At 29.9% G+C, this 18,172-nt stretch overlaps 10 protein-coding genes across 10 annotated transcripts; 4 read left to right on the top strand and 6 right to left on the bottom strand. All coding sequences in view use genetic code 12, as the record gives it.

Annotated features, from left to right (window-relative positions):
- Positions 1 to 344: 344 nt before the first annotated feature.
- DFJ63DRAFT_339161 (SUMO ligase) lies at positions 345 to 1,739 on the top strand (the record flags this gene model as incomplete). The annotated part of the gene is made up of 2 exons (XM_064908709.1): positions 345 to 370; positions 496 to 1,739. The coding sequence occupies 2 exons, from the start codon at positions 345 to 347 to the stop codon at positions 1,523 to 1,525; spliced, it is 1,056 nt and encodes a 351-aa protein (XP_064764587.1). The 3' UTR covers positions 1,526 to 1,739.
- Positions 1,740 to 2,452: 713 nt separating this feature from the next.
- DFJ63DRAFT_326935 (uncharacterized protein) lies at positions 2,453 to 5,097 on the top strand (the record flags this gene model as incomplete). Its single annotated transcript, XM_064907621.1, has 1 exon — positions 2,453 to 5,097. The coding sequence occupies one exon, from the start codon at positions 2,453 to 2,455 to the stop codon at positions 5,021 to 5,023; it is 2,571 nt and encodes an 856-aa protein (XP_064764586.1). The 3' UTR covers positions 5,024 to 5,097.
- A 328-nt stretch (positions 5,098 to 5,425) lies between these two features.
- COX8 (cytochrome c oxidase subunit VIII) lies at positions 5,426 to 5,689 on the bottom strand (the record flags this gene model as incomplete). The annotated part of the gene is made up of 2 exons (XM_064907736.1): positions 5,426 to 5,620; positions 5,663 to 5,689. 2 exons carry the CDS (start codon positions 5,687 to 5,689, stop codon positions 5,426 to 5,428), a joined length of 222 nt encoding a protein of 73 aa, XP_064764585.1.
- Positions 5,690 to 6,050: 361 nt separating this feature from the next.
- COX9 (cytochrome c oxidase subunit VIIa) lies at positions 6,051 to 6,236 on the top strand (the record flags this gene model as incomplete). The annotated part of the gene is made up of 1 exon (XM_064904736.1): positions 6,051 to 6,236. One exon carries the CDS (start codon positions 6,051 to 6,053, stop codon positions 6,234 to 6,236), a length of 186 nt encoding a protein of 61 aa, XP_064764584.1.
- Positions 6,237 to 6,702: 466 nt separating this feature from the next.
- Positions 6,703 to 9,170, bottom strand: VPS33 (tethering complex ATP-binding subunit). The gene has a single exon (XM_064906703.1). It carries the CDS (start codon positions 9,041 to 9,043, stop codon positions 6,725 to 6,727), a length of 2,319 nt encoding a protein of 772 aa, XP_064764583.1. The 5' UTR covers positions 9,044 to 9,170; the 3' UTR covers positions 6,703 to 6,724.
- Positions 9,171 to 9,348: 178 nt separating this feature from the next.
- DFJ63DRAFT_332735 (thioesterase-like superfamily-domain-containing protein) lies at positions 9,349 to 10,374 on the bottom strand (the record flags this gene model as incomplete). The annotated part of the gene is made up of 1 exon (XM_064907735.1): positions 9,349 to 10,374. The coding sequence occupies one exon, from the start codon at positions 10,372 to 10,374 to the stop codon at positions 9,349 to 9,351; it is 1,026 nt and encodes a 341-aa protein (XP_064764582.1).
- Positions 10,375 to 11,559: 1,185 nt separating this feature from the next.
- Positions 11,560 to 12,615, bottom strand: DFJ63DRAFT_332734 (thioesterase-like superfamily-domain-containing protein; the record flags this gene model as incomplete). The annotated part of the gene is made up of 1 exon (XM_064907734.1): positions 11,560 to 12,615. The coding sequence occupies one exon, from the start codon at positions 12,613 to 12,615 to the stop codon at positions 11,560 to 11,562; it is 1,056 nt and encodes a 351-aa protein (XP_064764581.1).
- A 452-nt stretch (positions 12,616 to 13,067) lies between these two features.
- Positions 13,068 to 14,258, bottom strand: DFJ63DRAFT_316531 (thioesterase-like superfamily-domain-containing protein). Its single transcript, XM_064906702.1, has one exon. The coding sequence runs from the start codon at positions 14,112 to 14,114 to the stop codon at positions 13,107 to 13,109; it is 1,008 nt and encodes a 335-aa protein (XP_064764580.1). The 5' UTR covers positions 14,115 to 14,258; the 3' UTR covers positions 13,068 to 13,106.
- A 125-nt stretch (positions 14,259 to 14,383) lies between these two features.
- Positions 14,384 to 15,571, bottom strand: DFJ63DRAFT_332732 (uncharacterized protein; the record flags this gene model as incomplete). Its single annotated transcript, XM_064907733.1, has 1 exon — positions 14,384 to 15,571. The coding sequence occupies one exon, from the start codon at positions 15,569 to 15,571 to the stop codon at positions 14,384 to 14,386; it is 1,188 nt and encodes a 395-aa protein (XP_064764579.1).
- Positions 15,572 to 16,459: 888 nt separating this feature from the next.
- Positions 16,460 to 18,135, top strand: LAS1 (rRNA-processing protein). The gene has a single exon (XM_064903750.1). It carries the CDS (start codon positions 16,491 to 16,493, stop codon positions 18,087 to 18,089), a length of 1,599 nt encoding a protein of 532 aa, XP_064764578.1. The 5' UTR covers positions 16,460 to 16,490; the 3' UTR covers positions 18,090 to 18,135.
- Positions 18,136 to 18,172: the final 37 nt, after the last annotated feature.

Here is an 18,172-nt window from a genome sequence, read left to right as displayed (position 1 = left end):
AAAGTTGGAGGAAACTGTCCGGCCCTTTATTTCCGGTGTCGCACCTTAACGTGATCACAAAATGTCATTAGTTAATAAAGGCAACCATTTTTACAACCAATCAATACAACCAACAGTTGATCATCAAACAAGGTAATCAATACCTTAAAGTGACAATAGATTGATTATAAATCAATAAACAGTTCAATCATCAAGATTTGGTTGTTTTTCCGGATACTTATTATAGTTTAAATTGAGGGGAAACGTTGTACGGCTATCGTTTGAAACCATAAATATAATTAGCCATGGATATCAATCTGCCATTCATATACTGTGGGATATGTTTTGATGATAATTCAAACGTCATGAAGGATAATGATAATCATTTAATGTTGACATCTTGTGCTCACATTTCTTGTAAACGTCATATATCAAGTAATTAGATACCATATTATCAGAAAGTTTCAGTTTCAAAAAATATTGCAATACTAACCTTTATTTCCAATTAGATCCCAGTATCCATCATCAATCATCATGTCCCGTATGTCATACACAGGGTGTGTCATTAGTTCTGATTGATTCGAAGCTACCTGCTGAATTGAAAAGCTTTTTCTTACCTATTCCAAAACAAATTGATTTATTAACTAGTGCTGGTAAATTTCAATATTGTTCATTAATTGAAAGGTTAAATTATCTTAAGGGACAAAATGTCAAGTTGAATGATAAGGTTAAGAAGCAGAAACAATTGTTGTGTACTGCTAAAGAAGAGTTGACTCATTTAAATAGTTATAAAGGAAAGGTTAGTCAACTTGAGAATGAAATTCAATCATTAAGACAGAAGCTTAATTCTACGACTACAACCAATCATAAAAGTCATGATGATTTTGATTTTTCGGATGATGACGATGATATAGTGTTGAATAACATTAGTCATGGAAGCAATAGTAGTACTAGTCATATGAATAAGAATCAATCATCAGTTCCTACTAGTTTAGCACTGAATACTTTTATTGAAAAGATTCATAAACAATCATCACAAAGAGTTGTACCTTCTGTTACTACTAGTTCTACATCTACAAGTTCAAATAATAATAATAATCTTGGTTATACCAATAATGAGATATCACCTATAGTTAATCGGAGTCGAAATTCTTTCTTTGCTGAATCAACTAAAATTGGTGAGATTATTACACCATTAAGTACTGGTACTTCAAGAGGTACAACATCATCAATGGAGTTAACTCCAAGACAAGAAATACAACAGCAACATCCTCATCCTCATCCTCATCCTCATCAAGCTCAACATTCATATCCTCAACAGAATAACAGGTTAAATCGAATATCTAAAACGAGATCATTAACATCTCAGTTAGCATCACGAATCTCATCTCATATGAAAGTAGCTAGTTTATCACCAAAGAAGTTGCCTACATATAACAGAGCAGTAACCAAACCATTATTAAGTAGAGGTATAGGAGGTGGGTTCTTAAGTGCTAGGCCATCAACAGGTAAGAATTCACCATTTTTCAATGACCAGAATAGGTAACTTATGACTGATGAAATATTATTTTGCATTATTTTTTATAGTAATAAATGATTACCAGCGTCTAAAGCAGATGATCTTATCACTCTATTTCTTTTTGTGTAAAAAAAACTATTTTTTTCATGGCTCAGGAGAGACCAGCCAGGAGAAAATAAAATAAAAAAAACAATGTATAAAAGGGGAACAAATCCCTCGTTACAAAATTTTAATTTTTACAACACAATTTATTTTACTTCTAGCTATCTCTATCATCATATTTTCATTAATAGAACGGTGTATTATCAATACATTTGATTCTCCACCAGTTAATACCTTACCAAGTTAGTCCAACGCAGTTAAGTTTGGATTAAAAAAAAAAATCAAAAAAAGGAAAACAGAAAAGAGTTCAAAAACGAACCATACCACCACCAGTGTTTAAAAAGACACCAAATTTAGAGAGAATCTACAAACTGCAAGATTATTTTAATTCTTTCACGTCTATTTTAACTTAATACGTGTTTCACGTTTATCTTGAATCTGCTGTGAAGGAGTTTTTCGGTTTGTAATAACTTTAAATTTTTTTTATTATTCTTATCAGGTTAAATCAGTTTCAGATTTATCACTGTGCTTTTTAAGCCAAAACACCAACACATTTTACAAAAAGACCAATCATCTTTTTTGTTACACACACATACTTTTTGCTGGTTATACAGAAATTTTTTTCTGTTAAACCGCAATTCCAATTTTTTCTGCTTTTTTTTCTGGTTCATATTCGATCACGTGCTTAAACACGTGCCATTTGTCACACTTTTGATTCTCACACGACCAATTGTCAATTTTTTGTCTTTTGTCTTTAATTTTTGTATTTCTGACTTAAGTTCTTCGTTTGTTGCACGACTTTCAATTTTGTGTCATTATCATACTATAATAATAATATCATTCTAGTTCAAGATGGATAAGGATGCAAAGAAAGAAGCATTCATTAAATCATATGAAGAGAAACTTGAAACTCTTGTGGTGAATAAAGAATCCATTTTTGAAGAATTAACCAAGTTAGCATTAGATAATCAAGATTATGCTGAAGATATAGTGGAATGTATCAAACAAAGAATAGAAAGAAAACCAAATCATGTATTGTTAACCATGTATTTGATTGATTCAATATGTAAAAGTATTGGAAATCCTTATAATGTTTACCTTTCAAAGTATATTTTTACTTTATATACCACTAGTTTCCGTGTGTCTAAAGAATCGGTTCGTCAATCATTAAAATCATTATATAATATTTGGAAAACTGATGCTGTAACTCCAACTAATCAACCATATTTTCCAAAAGTTATTATGAATAGAATTGATAAATTTTTAATTGAAGTTCATAATATTTCAAAACCAGTACCAAATGTCATTCCAAATGATCCAAATACAGCTAGAATTGCATCTCCAAATCTAAATCAACCATCTCAACCTCAACCTCAACCTCAACCTCAACCCAAACCAGGTCCAAACCCAGAACAAGATTTATTACCCGATACCATTACTCCTAAAATGTTAATCTTAGAAGGTCGTGATTTATTACAATATATTTTGAAAGTTGATAAAATGAATGTCAAAGATGTTAAATATCTTTCTCCACGAGGTAAAGATTATTTACATGGTTATTCAAAAATTAGAAATGATATGGTTAGTGAAATCAATCAACTTATAAATGATATCAAGCTTGATTCATTATCTGATGAAAAAGTTGAAGAAATTAAAAAGAATACGGAAGATTATGATGATATCTTGGCTGCTATTGAAGATAGTGAAGAATTTGATATACCCATTAATCAACATGCAAAATTATCTAAAACTGTTATAGTGTATCATGAAAGTTTCTTAAAGATTAGAAGTATTTTAGATAATCAAAATTTTCAAATTCAAAGATTTGTGGAAAATAATAATATTAAAATTAAAGCAATTATTGAAAAGGAACTTCAGAAAAAGAAAAGATTAGAACATAACAAGAAGAGAAAACAGTATTTCAATAGAGAGAGAGTTGTGTTAAATCCAATTCCAAATCAAGTTTATTTCAAGCTGATCACCAGTAAAATTACTAAAAGTGATTATCTTTTCCATCTTATCAATAATTTCGGTAAGAATGTTTTATATAAGGAATCCATTGTGAAGGAAGAATTCGCCTACGAAAGTTTAAGTAATGATTTAGTTCCTTCATCTCCTGCTGAAAGTGTCACCAAGGGTGAAGCTATTCAAAGTTTATCTGAAAGTTTAGGATTTGGTAATATTTCAAGTGATGCTTTCCTTTCAAGCTATACTAAAGAAGAAGAAGAATTAAATAAAAATAAAGATTTGGCATCTACTGCTGCTGCTACTACTGATTTTGGTCCTTCTTTGTTATATGCCGAATCTAATAATAATAATAATAATAAAGAACATGTTGAAATGGCAGGTCCAGTTACTACTTTTGCTACTAATGACGGTTTCTCATTAACACTGTTAGATTTCGGTACATCAATTTTATCTGATGATCGTCATAATTCAGAACAAGAGAGTAATGATAAAGAAGTTGTTCCATCTACGGTTGAATCTCAAAATAAAGATGTGATTATGACTGTTGATAATAATGAAAAAGAACAATCTGCTGGTCAAGTTGTTTCTGTAGTACCAGTTGAACAACCTCAGCCAGAAGCTGTATCCAAAAGTCTCAAATTCTTCCCTATTAGTGAAGATGATAATTTGGAAATTGTTCCGGTAGAAACTGATAAAAGGGCAGGTGATGAGAACGAAGATGATGATGATGATGATGATGTTGAAATTGTTGGTTTCAAGAATGTTATGAATAGACCTCCAACTCCACCATTAAAGCATGTGAAAGAAGAAGAAACCGAAGGACTGTTAAGTTTAGTTCCCGCTGATGATTCAGATATTGATATTGCTGTGGTTGTTGAATCAAACCCAGAGCCACCAGTTGATACAACTCCTGAAGTTCCATCTACTGAAGCAATTGTTCCTGTTTCTAACACTGCGTTAGTTCCATTACATCTTAATGAAGAACCCACTATTCGTAGTGAAGAGTATAGAATTGAAATTCCAAGCAAGAGAACATATGATGTCATGGCTACTGAATCTCAACCCACTCCTGTTACTCCAGTTAATGCTACTGAAAATGGGGAAGAAAGAATTAGTTTTCAATCTTATAAAAGAGCTAATATTGATAATCCTAATAAAAGTTCTAAAGCTGCATATTCTAATTTACGTGGCAGAGCAGCTCATACTCCAACATCAACATTAGCTAGATCTTATGAAAATGCAATTCCTTCTCATATTAATGCATCACCCGCTGGTAGTCCATCATATAGTAGTTCTAGTGGTCAATCTCAATATCCAAGAGTTCCAAGTAGTAGTTCTAATAGTTCAAGAAGATCATCTAATAGTTACGGGCCAAAGAAATCCAATTTGAAACTGGTTCATCGTTCATCTCCTGGTCCTAGAGTGGTTAAAAGAGTTAGATTTCAAATCAACTAAATTAGCATATAATTAAATAGCATATAATAATAATAGATTTAATAACGTAATTACTTAATTTTAAAAGCAATTTGAAGCCTACATGTAGATTCCACTTGTTAATACTTTTAACAATAGTATATGTATTGTACAAACTATAATTGTCATATAAAAAGGTTGTTTCTGTGGGGTGGTCGTTTAAAAAATATGGATAAAACAAAAATGCAATAAAAGATTAAAGGAGGATTTGATAAAACAGTCCATGACATGATACTCCTTTTGATTTTGAATAAGTGAATTGTAGTAGTGGTGGTAATAGTCTGTTGTGTAATGGTATGGAATGGATCGATAGCATGTAGTAACCAATACTTTTCATGATTTAAAGGTCAGCTCATCATCCTATCATATCAACAAACATGTAACCTAATTACCGGAAAAGTTACCAGCCTTATACATTTGCCATGCAGTGGTTAAGAATGGGAAAGCAAAGAAAGTACCTAAGATACCCCAATAGTACACTTTGAATGGAATGAATTTGGTTTTAACTGTAAATGGAATATTGGTATATTTCCCTTCAGCTGGAGTACCAAACCAAGCATTCATACGCTTGGCAGATTGCTTGAAGGTTCTTTGTTGTTGGTTGAACAATCTTTGGTTGACTAATCTTAATCCTGGTCTAGTGAACATCGTTATCGTTATCGTTATCGTTACTATGGTATAATTGCTTATAATTGAAAATAAGTAGAATTGTCTAATTGTACGATTATTTATATGGGTTTGGTGGTCTTGTTTTTTTTCCCTCTGTAGATGGTTTTGGTCGCACACTATTTGAACCAATAAAATTTAATTGGTTAAAAATAAAAATCAGCTCAGAAATTTTTTAAATGTTTTTTTTTTTGGTGTAACAATTGTATAATTGAAAGTTAAGCTATTGGAGAAACACAGTTAATTCTTTTTCAGATATATATCATTCCTTTCATTTACTTCATTCATTCCATTGGAATAATATCATTAACCAATTAATCACATCACATCACATCACATCATAATGGCCATTGCTCCAATTACAGGTACTTTAAGAAGAAAGATCTTCACTGATATAACCATTGGTTTTGGTTGTGGATTTGTTTTAGCTACTGCTTACTGGTACTTAGAACATAAACCAATCGTTGCTAAAAGAGAAGCTTACTATGCTAAGTTAAAGGCTCAAAAGGATGTCGAAGATGCTGCTTAGATTTAAGTTAACTTAACTTAGTTCATCTATTCCATTATTCACGATTTATTTTTTAAACCCAAAAAAAGCTTACGACACTTCATCATCATTATCATCATCATTATACGATTCTAATCAACATCATGGATCTCATGCCATGCCATGCCAATGATTCTATTTGAGCTCTTCTCTTGTTATCGATTAATCCATTGAAGAATCAAATAACTATAACTAACCAACCAAACCCCATCCATCAATTCCTTTTATCAAGTCTGTTTTTCCTTTTATTTTTGTTTTACCCATCAATTGCATTTTAGTATCATTCCATAACAATCTGATGGATTAGCCAATATCGATATTATCAATATCATCAATCCTCAGTTTTATCCTATTCTTTATATCATACGAAATTTAAAAATTTTACTATAGTTTTATCTATATTTTTATATTTTAATATATAAAATATACAATTTATTCAAATAATATTCATTCATCATTATTCTGCTTTGTTAAGTTGTAAAATAATTCAATAACTTTTTACGATTGATTATACCATTCGTTAATACTATAATTCTCTTATTTTTCCCATTTCTAATTAACTTTTGTTGCAAATATTTCAAACATGTCATCTCACTTCTAGTTATACCTCCAATGAATACAATCACTATATATTCTAATGGTTTCCGTGGTGAAAGGCTGGAATTGGTAGTAGTGGAAGTAGTTGTAGTAGCTTTTTGTTGAAATGGTGGTGGAGTCGATGCTGGAGTATTTACTTCACTTTGTAAGTTTCGTACCCCATTACCATTGGTAGTTGTATCTCTTTTATCCAGTTTATCATCGACATTAATATCATTTACTTTACCTTTAAACATACTTCCAACTCCTAAGTTATCCCAATTGGGTCTTTTCTTAACATTATTAATTGGTTTATAAACTAAAAAATCACGAAAATATAATGATTCAATTAATCGATATGTTAAAGGAACCATATTTGAAGGTAATGTAAATGAAGGATGAGGATATATATCAATTAATGATATATTATCCACCTCCAATTTTTGTAAATTAATATTAATATCTTCTTCATCTTCTCTATTAGGATGTAAATTCCAAAACTTATCAATTAATGTGAAATTATTCTTATAAACATCTTGAGCTCCTGTTATACCTAATTGATTTAAATTCTCATCATTGTTATTAACTAAAATATGTTGGTTTGTAGTGGATGATGTGGTTGATAATCCAATTACACTAAGGAAAGTAGAACTTTGATCAATTATTAATCGAATTAATTTAAATTCAACTAATTTCTCAAGTGATAATGAAACTTTTAATCCATAATTGATTTGAATTTGTTGATTTATTAATTCAAAATCTTTTTCCTTTATACCATCATTCTTAATTGAAATTAATACCATTATACTAAGAATGATTTCATAATTGAAATTTAAATTTAAGAAATATTTTAATTTCGATATTTGTAAATTATATTCAATATCAAAGAATTCATTTTGAAATTGTAAAAACGTTTCAAAATTAATCAATTTATTAATGATTGATTCACTTATATTAGTATGTTTCTTAATTAAATCTTGTCTTTGAGTTAAAGATCCTAATTTACTAACAATATTCTTCATATCTTGAATATTTTGCGATTCAGTTTGATTTTGTTTAAATTGTTGTTGGATTTCCTTAGCTAGTTTATTCAATATAGGACCTAATGTGGAGAAATTTAGATTCTTTAACGTATTTGAATATAATTCATCATTAATTAAACTCTTATTGGATGCTAGGTCGTCATCTAATTGACCTTGGATTTTATTAAAATTGATATCAAGTAAATTATCAATCAATCCATGATAATTCACTTGATCCAATAAGACCGAATAATAATCTAAATTTCTTTCAATCACCACTAAATCGGTATTACTGATTAATTTCGTATTGTAAAACTCGATTTCTAAATCATTTAAATTCAAATTTAAAAATTCAGGAATCTTAGTCTCATTGATTAACTTTATAAATAAATCGGAATGATTACCCTTTCCATAGATATTTTTCAATTTTAATAAATTCTTATAATTAACCTTATTCTCATCATTTTTAATAAATAAAAGTTGCATTAATACATTAGCTAAGGAATTGACTTGCTTCAAAGGCTGATTGAAATAATCATCTACTCCACCAAATTGACTATCGATATCAATCACTAAAATATCTTCGAGAAATATAGGCAAAGTTTCCCAATTCCAAACTTTAACTCGAGGTATGATATTTATAGTTTTGATTTCATTCAATTTAAGTATACCTTCGAAGGTATGTGATCCATTGCATAGTTTATTCAATTCATATACAAATGAATTTGATAAATCTTTAACGATAAGATTGATCTTTAAACCAGTTATTGAATTCAATATCCCCAACTTTGTGAATAATAATTGTTTTACCAATTCCAAATTCTCATGATTTTCATCAATGATGATAATTAAACTTTGAAACTTTTGAAAGATGGATAGATCTTGATATTGTTGTTGTTGATTCAACCATATTATATTTTCAAAATTCCCATGTTGTTTCAATTTACTGAATGTAGTTAAATTATTAATGAAGGGGGATAAATTTTGATCAAGGATTAATAAATTGTTAGTGGAATAGATCTTAGATAAGATACTGAATAGATTTTCAACTGTTATATGATTGAATTCATCAAGGTTTAATCCAGAAGTATCTGTTTCTATAGGTATGGATGACGAGTTGGCATTGTTACTGGCAGTTGAATCACTTAGTATCGATGCATTGGTTGGAGGCAGTGTTACCTGAGGTGGCATCTCAATCTATATAAGCAAGTGATTCAATTATAACCAGTGTTGTGGCTTGTTGTAATTGATCAATGTCTGATTAAACCGTTTGGCTGCCTTTTCCAGTTTACATATTTTTGGCTGCCTTTTTTTTTTTGCCTGAAGGGAGATATATATACGCTACCGATCAAAATAATTAAGTATATATATATTAAGTGAAAATTATTGTTATTATCTAATGTAAATTATAATTTACAGTCTAAAGTCTATGAATATTTAAATAACAGTAAGAGCAAATGGTTAGAAGAATTGAATACGTAATGAATGATTTGGGATTATAACTTTGCTCCAGCTTCTAAACCATTAAGATGAACTAAACCTTCTTGAACAAAAGTGGCAACATGAACCCCTTTATCATTATATAATTCTCCTTCCATTACTACTCTTTTATTGGCGAAACGAGCTGCTTTGAACGTAACACCCATCCATTTAGTAACATCGAAATCATCATCATGGAAATAAACGACATGATCTAAAGAAACAGAGAAATAATGAACCATATTTTCTAAATCAACATCTTCAAGTCTCATGACTCTAGCTAATCTAGTTAAAAACAAGGTATCAGATAATACTGCTAACCCAGCATATTGATAATCTTGATTCACATTGGTTAAAGGTTGATTATAACCTTGTTCATTTTCAATTCCCCATTTAGCATAAAATGCTAATCTTCTTTGCGCTACGGGAACTTTTTCTTCTTCAGGAGTTAATTTAAGATCTAATAATTCAGGAATAATTTTATGATAAACTAAAACTTCATAACCTCTTGGATCAACTTCAATTTCATCAAGGTTTCGATTATTAAACCAAGGATGATAAGGAGTTTGGAATCCAAATGGTTTTTGAATGATTTCTCCATCTTCATCTTCATCTTCATCATCCCCTTTTTCTTCTTGTCTTTTTACAAAATCATCATATTTTGCTTGAGCTATTTTATTTGAATTTTTTCTAGTTAAGGAAATATTAGCAATATATTTTATTTCACCATTTTGGAATCCTTTAACCAGTCTATTACAGAAATTCTTCCCCTTTGAAATAATATCAACTTCCCAATCCATCAATTCACTTGATGATACTGGTTTTACAAAATATGAATGTAAACAATGAGGTTTAAAATCAGGAGGTGAAGTCCTAAGGGCAACTATAACAGCTTGAGCAGCCACATTCCCACCATAAGCACCTCTAGCTTGAGGCACTGGTTTGGTTAAGGGACGTTTTGATCTGAATTTATTGGGACCAGTTTCAATAACTCCAAATTCCTCTTGAACATCAACTACTTGATTTGGTTCGTAATTTGGCATTGTCGTACAGATATGATGGTAAAATTTCGAGGTTAAAATTGACAGTTTATTTTTTTGGGTAAGGGAATTTATTTATTTTTGTAATTATCCTCGTTGTTGTCGTTGACTCTAAGGGTGTATGACTATGATATGAACTACTATTTTTGAACTAATGAAAGTCAAAAATAAGGTTTATAAAATGCTAATGTAGATAGATATACCTTTTAGTGGCTAAATAGGTTTTGAAAAACTTCTCTAAGCAATCAATTCATATATATACAAAATAATAATTCTATTATGTAGTGTGGGGAATGAGTGGTGGATTTATCCAGCGACAATCATAGTGGGAGGAAGTAGGTAAAAAGTATTGGCGTAAGGCCCATTAGGATTTAGTGAAATTTCTTCGTCTTTTCCGCTGCGAATTAAATTTTTTTTTTCTTTTTCCTTAAGCCGATGTTCAGTGGGGGAGGGCAAGGCAAGGCAAAACAAGACAAAAATCACAGAGGGAGGGGGATTTTACTATTTACTGAGAAATCATTTACTGACAATTCTGTCATAAGACTGTAGAACATCTCCGTAAAAATAACTTTATATAGAATTTAAGTGGATTTAAGATTTATATTTCCTTTGGTTTTACGTATCTGTGTTAAATGGGTTATATTGTAATGTGATTAGTTTCCCTTGTTCAAGGACTTATATTTTTGTCTATGAACCCGGTAAAGTTGTAGGTAAGGAGAAAAAAAATAGGGGAGTGATCTCCCGAGTTATTTCTATTTCCTCTATTACAAAGTAAATTATCAAACCTATAGAATGAGTCCTCTTAAAACAAATCTACTTTTACCGAACAATGCATAGTTAGATAAGTAATTGGCAAGTTTTAACTTGATGTTGTCGTGTAAACTATCCCAAATTTTGATTATTTAACTATATCGGATGGCATTTTTCACTTACCGCCCCTCAAAATAACCACATTTAAAATAATCTAAACAATGTTGCAAAACGTTGACACAAAACATAAATTATAAACTCATAAACCACATTTTTAAATAACAATAGTGTTTATTTTGATAAATAATCATAAAAGCCATAACTAAAAGATAGTAAAGATAGATAGAACTAAAAAGTATAAATAGTTTAATAAATAGTTTAAATAATAAATAATAAATAGTTTAATAAAGGCAGAGGCAAGCAATAAACTATATCAAATTATAACCTAGCCAGTTCAGTTTTATTCTGTTTGTGAAAGTTTTCATGAGCAGCTTTAGCATGATCAACCATTTTCTTATCTAAAAATAATAATCCTTCTTGGATAATACTACAGAATAATTTCCCTTCAATAGTATAGAAACGACAATTAACTAAAGTTCGATCATTTCCTAAAGTTGAAAAACTATATTCAAGATATAACCATTGATTTGGATCAAAATGGAAATCATGAAAATAAACAGTTTGATCTAAACTAACTCTGAATAATTTTTTTTCTTCAGGTAATGATAATCCAATTGCATTAACAATAGTGGCTAAAATAACGGCATCTGATAATAATCCAATTTGAGCATATTTAGTCTTGATAGGATTCTTAGCCAAAGCCAATTCATCAGTAAATCTACAAAAAAATCCAAAGGTATGATTTCCAACTGCATTCAAATCAAGGGAATCTTTAGCAGGGAAAAATTCAGGAGGGAATACATGTTGAAGATGTCCATGAGTATGTTCAAATAATGGTAAATCATCAACTTGATCTTTATATTTATCATAAGTCCAACCTGGTTTAGTACTGAATTGAATTGGGATGGATCTGATTTTAGCATCACCTTGTGCTATTTGTTGTTGATAAATTTCATCTCTCTTTTTAGAATCATTGTTTCTAACAAATGATATTTGAATGGTATAAACCAATTCATTAGTATGAACTTGATAAGCTTTAGCTAATCTATTAGAAAAGTTTCTACCATCACTAATATGAGTAATTTCCCATCTTGTTGATGATTCAATAACTCCATTTTTAATGAAATATGAATGTAATGAATGGGGAGTAAACTCAGGATCTTTAACCGTAGCCCAAGCAGCAAGAATACCTTGACTAACAAACTCTCCCCCAAATGTACCTCTCATTTCATCTCTAAATGGTAATAAAGGATATTTTCCAGTATAAACTTCCTTATCAGCAGTAGTTAAGGATGAATCCTTGATAAGCTCCATTCTAGCTTCAAATTTATTGATATCTTCATTATCGAATATATGATCTAATTCTGGAATCATGATTGTTGATGTTTTCTATGGTTTACTCTATGAACTGTTATACTATCTATTAGACTTAAATATTCATCATGACCAAAGTGAAATATTTAACTTGATATTACCTGGTATATATAGCTGATAATCAATGGCTTCCTCGGCTCATGAATTTGTATGGAGAGGCAGAGCCCATACTGTTTTTAAGTTTTGTGATATGTTCTACGGTGCGACCGTTCTTCTGTCTAACCCCGAATTCTATATACTTTGTTTTTCACAATGGTATCTTTTTAATTTTCACAAGCTGTTTCATTTTAAGGATTAACTACTCTAGAGTGACATTGCTATTCATTGTGATTTGTATATATGTACGATGGCGTTTGGGTTTGCAAATGTGAAAAAGTTGCAAAATTAAAAGCCGTAATTTATAAACTACGACTGATGAATTCTTAAATATATAAATAAATAAATAATTATATTCTATGCCCCTATGAACTTAATATCAAACTTCTATACACCTATAATTTAGCCTTATATTCCGTACCATTACGGAAAAATACTAATCCCTCTTGAACTATACTGGCAAATAATTTCCCATTTTGATCATAATAATGAGCAGTTAACATGGCTCTATTATTACTAAATCTTGGAGTTTTAAAAGTAACATAAATCCAATCTTTTGGTTCAAATGCATCATCATGAAAGTAAATAGAATGATCTAATGATACAGAGAAGAAATGTCCTGGTCCACTATCTATTGGTAATCCATTTTCATAATTTGGTAAATGTAAAACTCTTGATAATGAACTTAAAAATACTGAATCACTAATTAATCCAAATCCAGCATATTTATAAGGAGTTAATGATTTCCCAGTGGAATCATCATTGATTCTGATCCAGAAAGATAATTCACGATCAGCTGCCAGTACTTGATGTTCATTATCATTTAATTTATGATCAATATAATTAGGAGGAAATTTATATTGGAAAATATTATTGATTTCAAAATTATCATAAGTAGGTAATTCATCACGAGAATATTTAAAGAATTCACTATTGATTTCTTTTTGAAATTCAATTGGTAAAGGTAATTTCTTATCAGCATTCAAATTATATTCCTTTATAGAATTTGACATGGAATTCTTTTTAGTAAGACTTATCATAACAATATATTTCAAATCATTATTTTGTAAAACTTTAATTAAACGATTAGCAAAGTTTCTACCATCACTTAATTTTTCAACTTTATATTGACAAACTATTTTATCATCACCAGCTTTAACAAAATATGAATGTAATGAATGAGGAACGAAATCAGCTGGAACAGTTTCTAAAGCAACCACAATAGCTTGACCACATAAATTCCCACCATAAACCCCTCTTGATCTTGGCATAGGTTTAGTTAATGGATTCACCCCTTCATAAGTATCTACTTCACTTCCATCACCATTTATCACTGGTCTTACTTCAAGAAATTTTTCTAATCTTTGTTTCTTATCGATATGGGTTGACATTGATTCTGACATGATTTACGATTTTCAACTGTATATGGATCGACTAGTAAAACAAAGTGAATGGATGTAGTTGGGATACAATGTTTACTTTACTTTATATATATAACGTATATACATAAATAAAATTATATGGTTATGAATAAATTCACGTCTTCTTCCCCTTTATATATAATTTCTAATTAACTAGTAATTAAGCATCGGTTATTTCCTCATCTTTATTACCCAATCTTTTTTTTTAACCGAGGCTAGAAATCCAGCTATCTTGTATATAAAAATACGCCTTATAATTTTGCATTATCAGGAACACCATTAAATAGATAAGTTAACCCTTCTTGAACTATAGTAGCCACACATTTTTTATGTTCATTAAATAAGAATCCTCTCACTAAAGTTCTATTATTGGATAACCGTTTCATTTGATATGTAAAACATAACCATTCTCTAACAATATCATAACTGGTAGGATCATTTGAGTCTTCATAATGATCATTATGAAAATAGATATGATGATCTAATGACATGGCATTATAATGAAACAAATGTAACATATTAATTGAGTTACCTAATAATAATACAGCATCTTTACTATCATCATATTCTTCAAATGCGTGGTCTTGAGTTGGATTCCATGGTATATGTAATACTCGCGCCATAGTTGTTAATAAAGCAGAATCTGATAAATCTGCTAACCCAACATAATTATACATTGGATCTTTAAATGATTTTAAATGTTTTCGATTTATGATTTTATTTTCAATGGTTACTATTTTATCATTTGAATTTTTAATATTATCTTTTCTAATTTCATATTTATCTTCATGACCTGGTAATGGTTGATTTTTAATTCCACTCCAAACAGTTATCCATCTTTCAGCTGGTTTTAATAAATCTTCTTCAGGACATAAATTATAATCAAGGAATTCTTCACTATATGCATTTCTAATATATCCTGTATGTTGAATTTGATATAATTTATCTACATCAGGATATTTCAATTGTAATGGAGGAGTTGGAATTTGAAAATCAACATCTAATTGTTGACGAGAAGGTTTATGATCTCCTCCTCCTCGTTTATATAATGAACAAATACAATTACATCTGACTCTACCCATTTGAATTACTGTTATAGATCGTTTAGCGATATTACCATCATCAAATAATTTTGCAACTTTATATTCCATAGGAACTTTTGATTCACCAGCAGCTATGAAATAAGTATGAAAGGAATCAGGTATAAACACTTCTTGAGTATGAGGATCTCGAGTTGATTCAATGGCTACTAATAAAGTTTGGGCAACAGTATGACCTCCATAAACTCCTCTGGCTTGTTTTATTGGCTTTTCCAATGGATGAGCTCCGATATAATTCTCTTCATCAATCTTTATCACTCGAAATGCTTCCTCGAAATCATCAATATGATATTTATTAGGCTTTAACATTTTCTCTTTGTCTGTTTCTTCTTCACTCATTATGGATATTCAATGGTTAGATAGAAACCAAAACTTTATCAAGGTCAAGATCAAAGTTAGATATGTACAAGTATGGAAAATGAATGATAAAAGGTGGGGCAGTTTAAGTTAGTTAAATACACTGTGTGTTCCGTTTTTTGTATTTCCTAAACTTTTTATTTTATTTTTCGTTAGCGGATTTATTTGTGGGGAGAATCAACCGGCTGTAAAAATATTTAAGGTCGGTAAGTATTTGTTCCCCCCTAAGATGTTTCAGTTCAAGCTGTTATTAAAGATACTATTTGGATGATGGATGTGATATGATAGTATTATCGTATATAAGTCATCAGGTCATTTGAATCAGAAACAAACATTGGTTAAGCATAATTGAATACTCCAGAACAGTTAGGGACTCCTCGTAAAGGATCGCAGGATTTAGCAAAAAAAGAGGTGCACATGAAAACGGACTTATTGATATGATACTGGGAAAGTATCACTAACCATAGCTTCTGAGACTGTATAATCACACTATGATTGCTCAAATAGATAAGTTGAAACATCTAGATGGGATATACCTACCTTTAATTATAATAGGAAGGAATTTTCCCACTTCAAAGTGAATAATATTTATATTTTACGGCATTTACTAAAACTAAATGACGCTAATCTTAAGTTTAAATCTCACTAAGCATTATCTTTATACTTTTTTTTTAGCTGATGACATATCATGTCTAATCTTTTTAGAATTAGACATGTGATCTGACAATCCATATTAATATGAACATTCAGCTTTAAATCCAAAAGTTTACCATAGTAAATAAAATTAGTGTGGTACTGCATATAGAGATGATATCAAAAAGAAAAAGTTTTAAGTGAAAGTGAATATGAAGACTAGATTTGATTCAATTTTAGAGAAACATTTAAATGATATAGGGATTAGATGAATAGACATCCTGTTATAGTGAGTTATCGATCTGTGGATGATTTGAAAACGTTAAAAGATTGGTTTTATAACTTTGATGACGCAAAAGATAATCGATATCGAGCCATTCAAAGAGTGAAAGCTTTAAGTTCAAGAGGAAGATTACCTCATGGGATTGAATCAACTTCATTATTAACCTCTATATGTTTACAAGAGTTGGATAACAAACAGCTTGATTCGAACATTTTACAATTATCATATTCTTCAGCCATCATCAGGTTCGTGAATGGATTATTGGATCCATTTCAACAATCAAATTATGCAATTCCTTTACATTTATTAGCAAAATCTCTTAATTTGCCAAGTTTCTTCGTGGAATTAAGACATATGAGTACTCATGAGAATCTCCCATCTTTAGAAATATGTCGGATTGCGTGTAAAAGAGCATTGAATTGGTTATATGATAATTATTGGTGTCATATAGAGGATGAAGAAGATGATGATGAAGAAGAAGACGATGATGAGGGAGAATTTGAATCACTTAGTGAATCTACCAAAGTCATAATAGATACTAAAGTGAAAGAAATAGAAACTTTTATCGAAAAGAATCAAATACAAACTAATTTAAAAGCATATAAAAAGATAAGGAAATCAAACTTGGATTTGGTTTATAAATTTGGTGATTCATCCACTGAAACAGCTATTAAATATAACAAGATCATTAAAGACATTAAGAAATCGTTAGCTTATTCACTTGATGGTACATTCATTGGAAATCAGATATTGATTTTGATCTTAATTTATAATAATTATTTGATTTATAATTCAGATAAATTGAACACCAAAAAGTTAAAGTTCAATACTTTATTAATCAAGTTATATAAACCTTTATTGAATGAGTTGGGATTGTTATTTAAAATCCAATTAGCAAGGGCTATCATAAGTATCATTAATACCTATTTTAGTGAAGGTAATGTGAAGGATTTTGATCAAATTTTTGAATTTGTTTATTCCAAATTAAATTATAATAAAGTAAAACATCCTTTTGAAATAGTCCAATTACTTGAATGGTTGAATTATCTTGTTGTGGATATAGTAAGTTATGATACAAAGACAGATTATAGACTATCAATTACTACCAAATACAATCAAGCATTGGTTGAATCAAATAGACAAACGGATACAATCACCACTAGAAATGGTTTAGTTAACACGTTGTTAAAAAAACTAAACAAATTGCATAATATCTTACCCCTGGAAAATATCGAATTACAAGAAATCTATCTTAAATTATATGAACAACTCCAAAAGATAATTACTGATGATAAAAACTTAAAGAATTTATTTAACAAAGAAAACAAAGACATCATTAATGAAAAATTCAAACAGTTAAAAGTATCGATGGATACAAGATTAGCATTTGATTTACCACCGTCATTGGAAGATATATTAGGAGAATCAGCTCCGAACCCCACTACCAAGCGTAAACCCATCTCAGACAACATCCAGCCACAAACTAAAAAAATAAAGGTTGATAATCATCAAACTGAGAAAAAGCAATATCTCTTTGAACAACATGACGATTGGGACCCAACTCCATTTGGGACTTTTGTATAATAGGTACATAGATTTAATTATAACGTGTATTATAGAAGAACATTTCCATCCTAGTGTAGTTTCATCTCTTGTGATTGCAAAAT

The sequence above is a fragment of the Scheffersomyces coipomensis genome (assembly GCF_036884675.1).
Source record: "Scheffersomyces coipomensis strain NRRL Y-17651 chromosome Unknown DFJ63scaffold_1, whole genome shotgun sequence".
NCBI classification, from domain to species: domain Eukaryota; kingdom Fungi; phylum Ascomycota; class Pichiomycetes; order Serinales; family Debaryomycetaceae; genus Scheffersomyces; species Scheffersomyces coipomensis.
The sequence above is the reverse complement of the archived record's forward strand: the minus strand, read 5'-3'. Positions and strand labels throughout refer to the sequence as shown.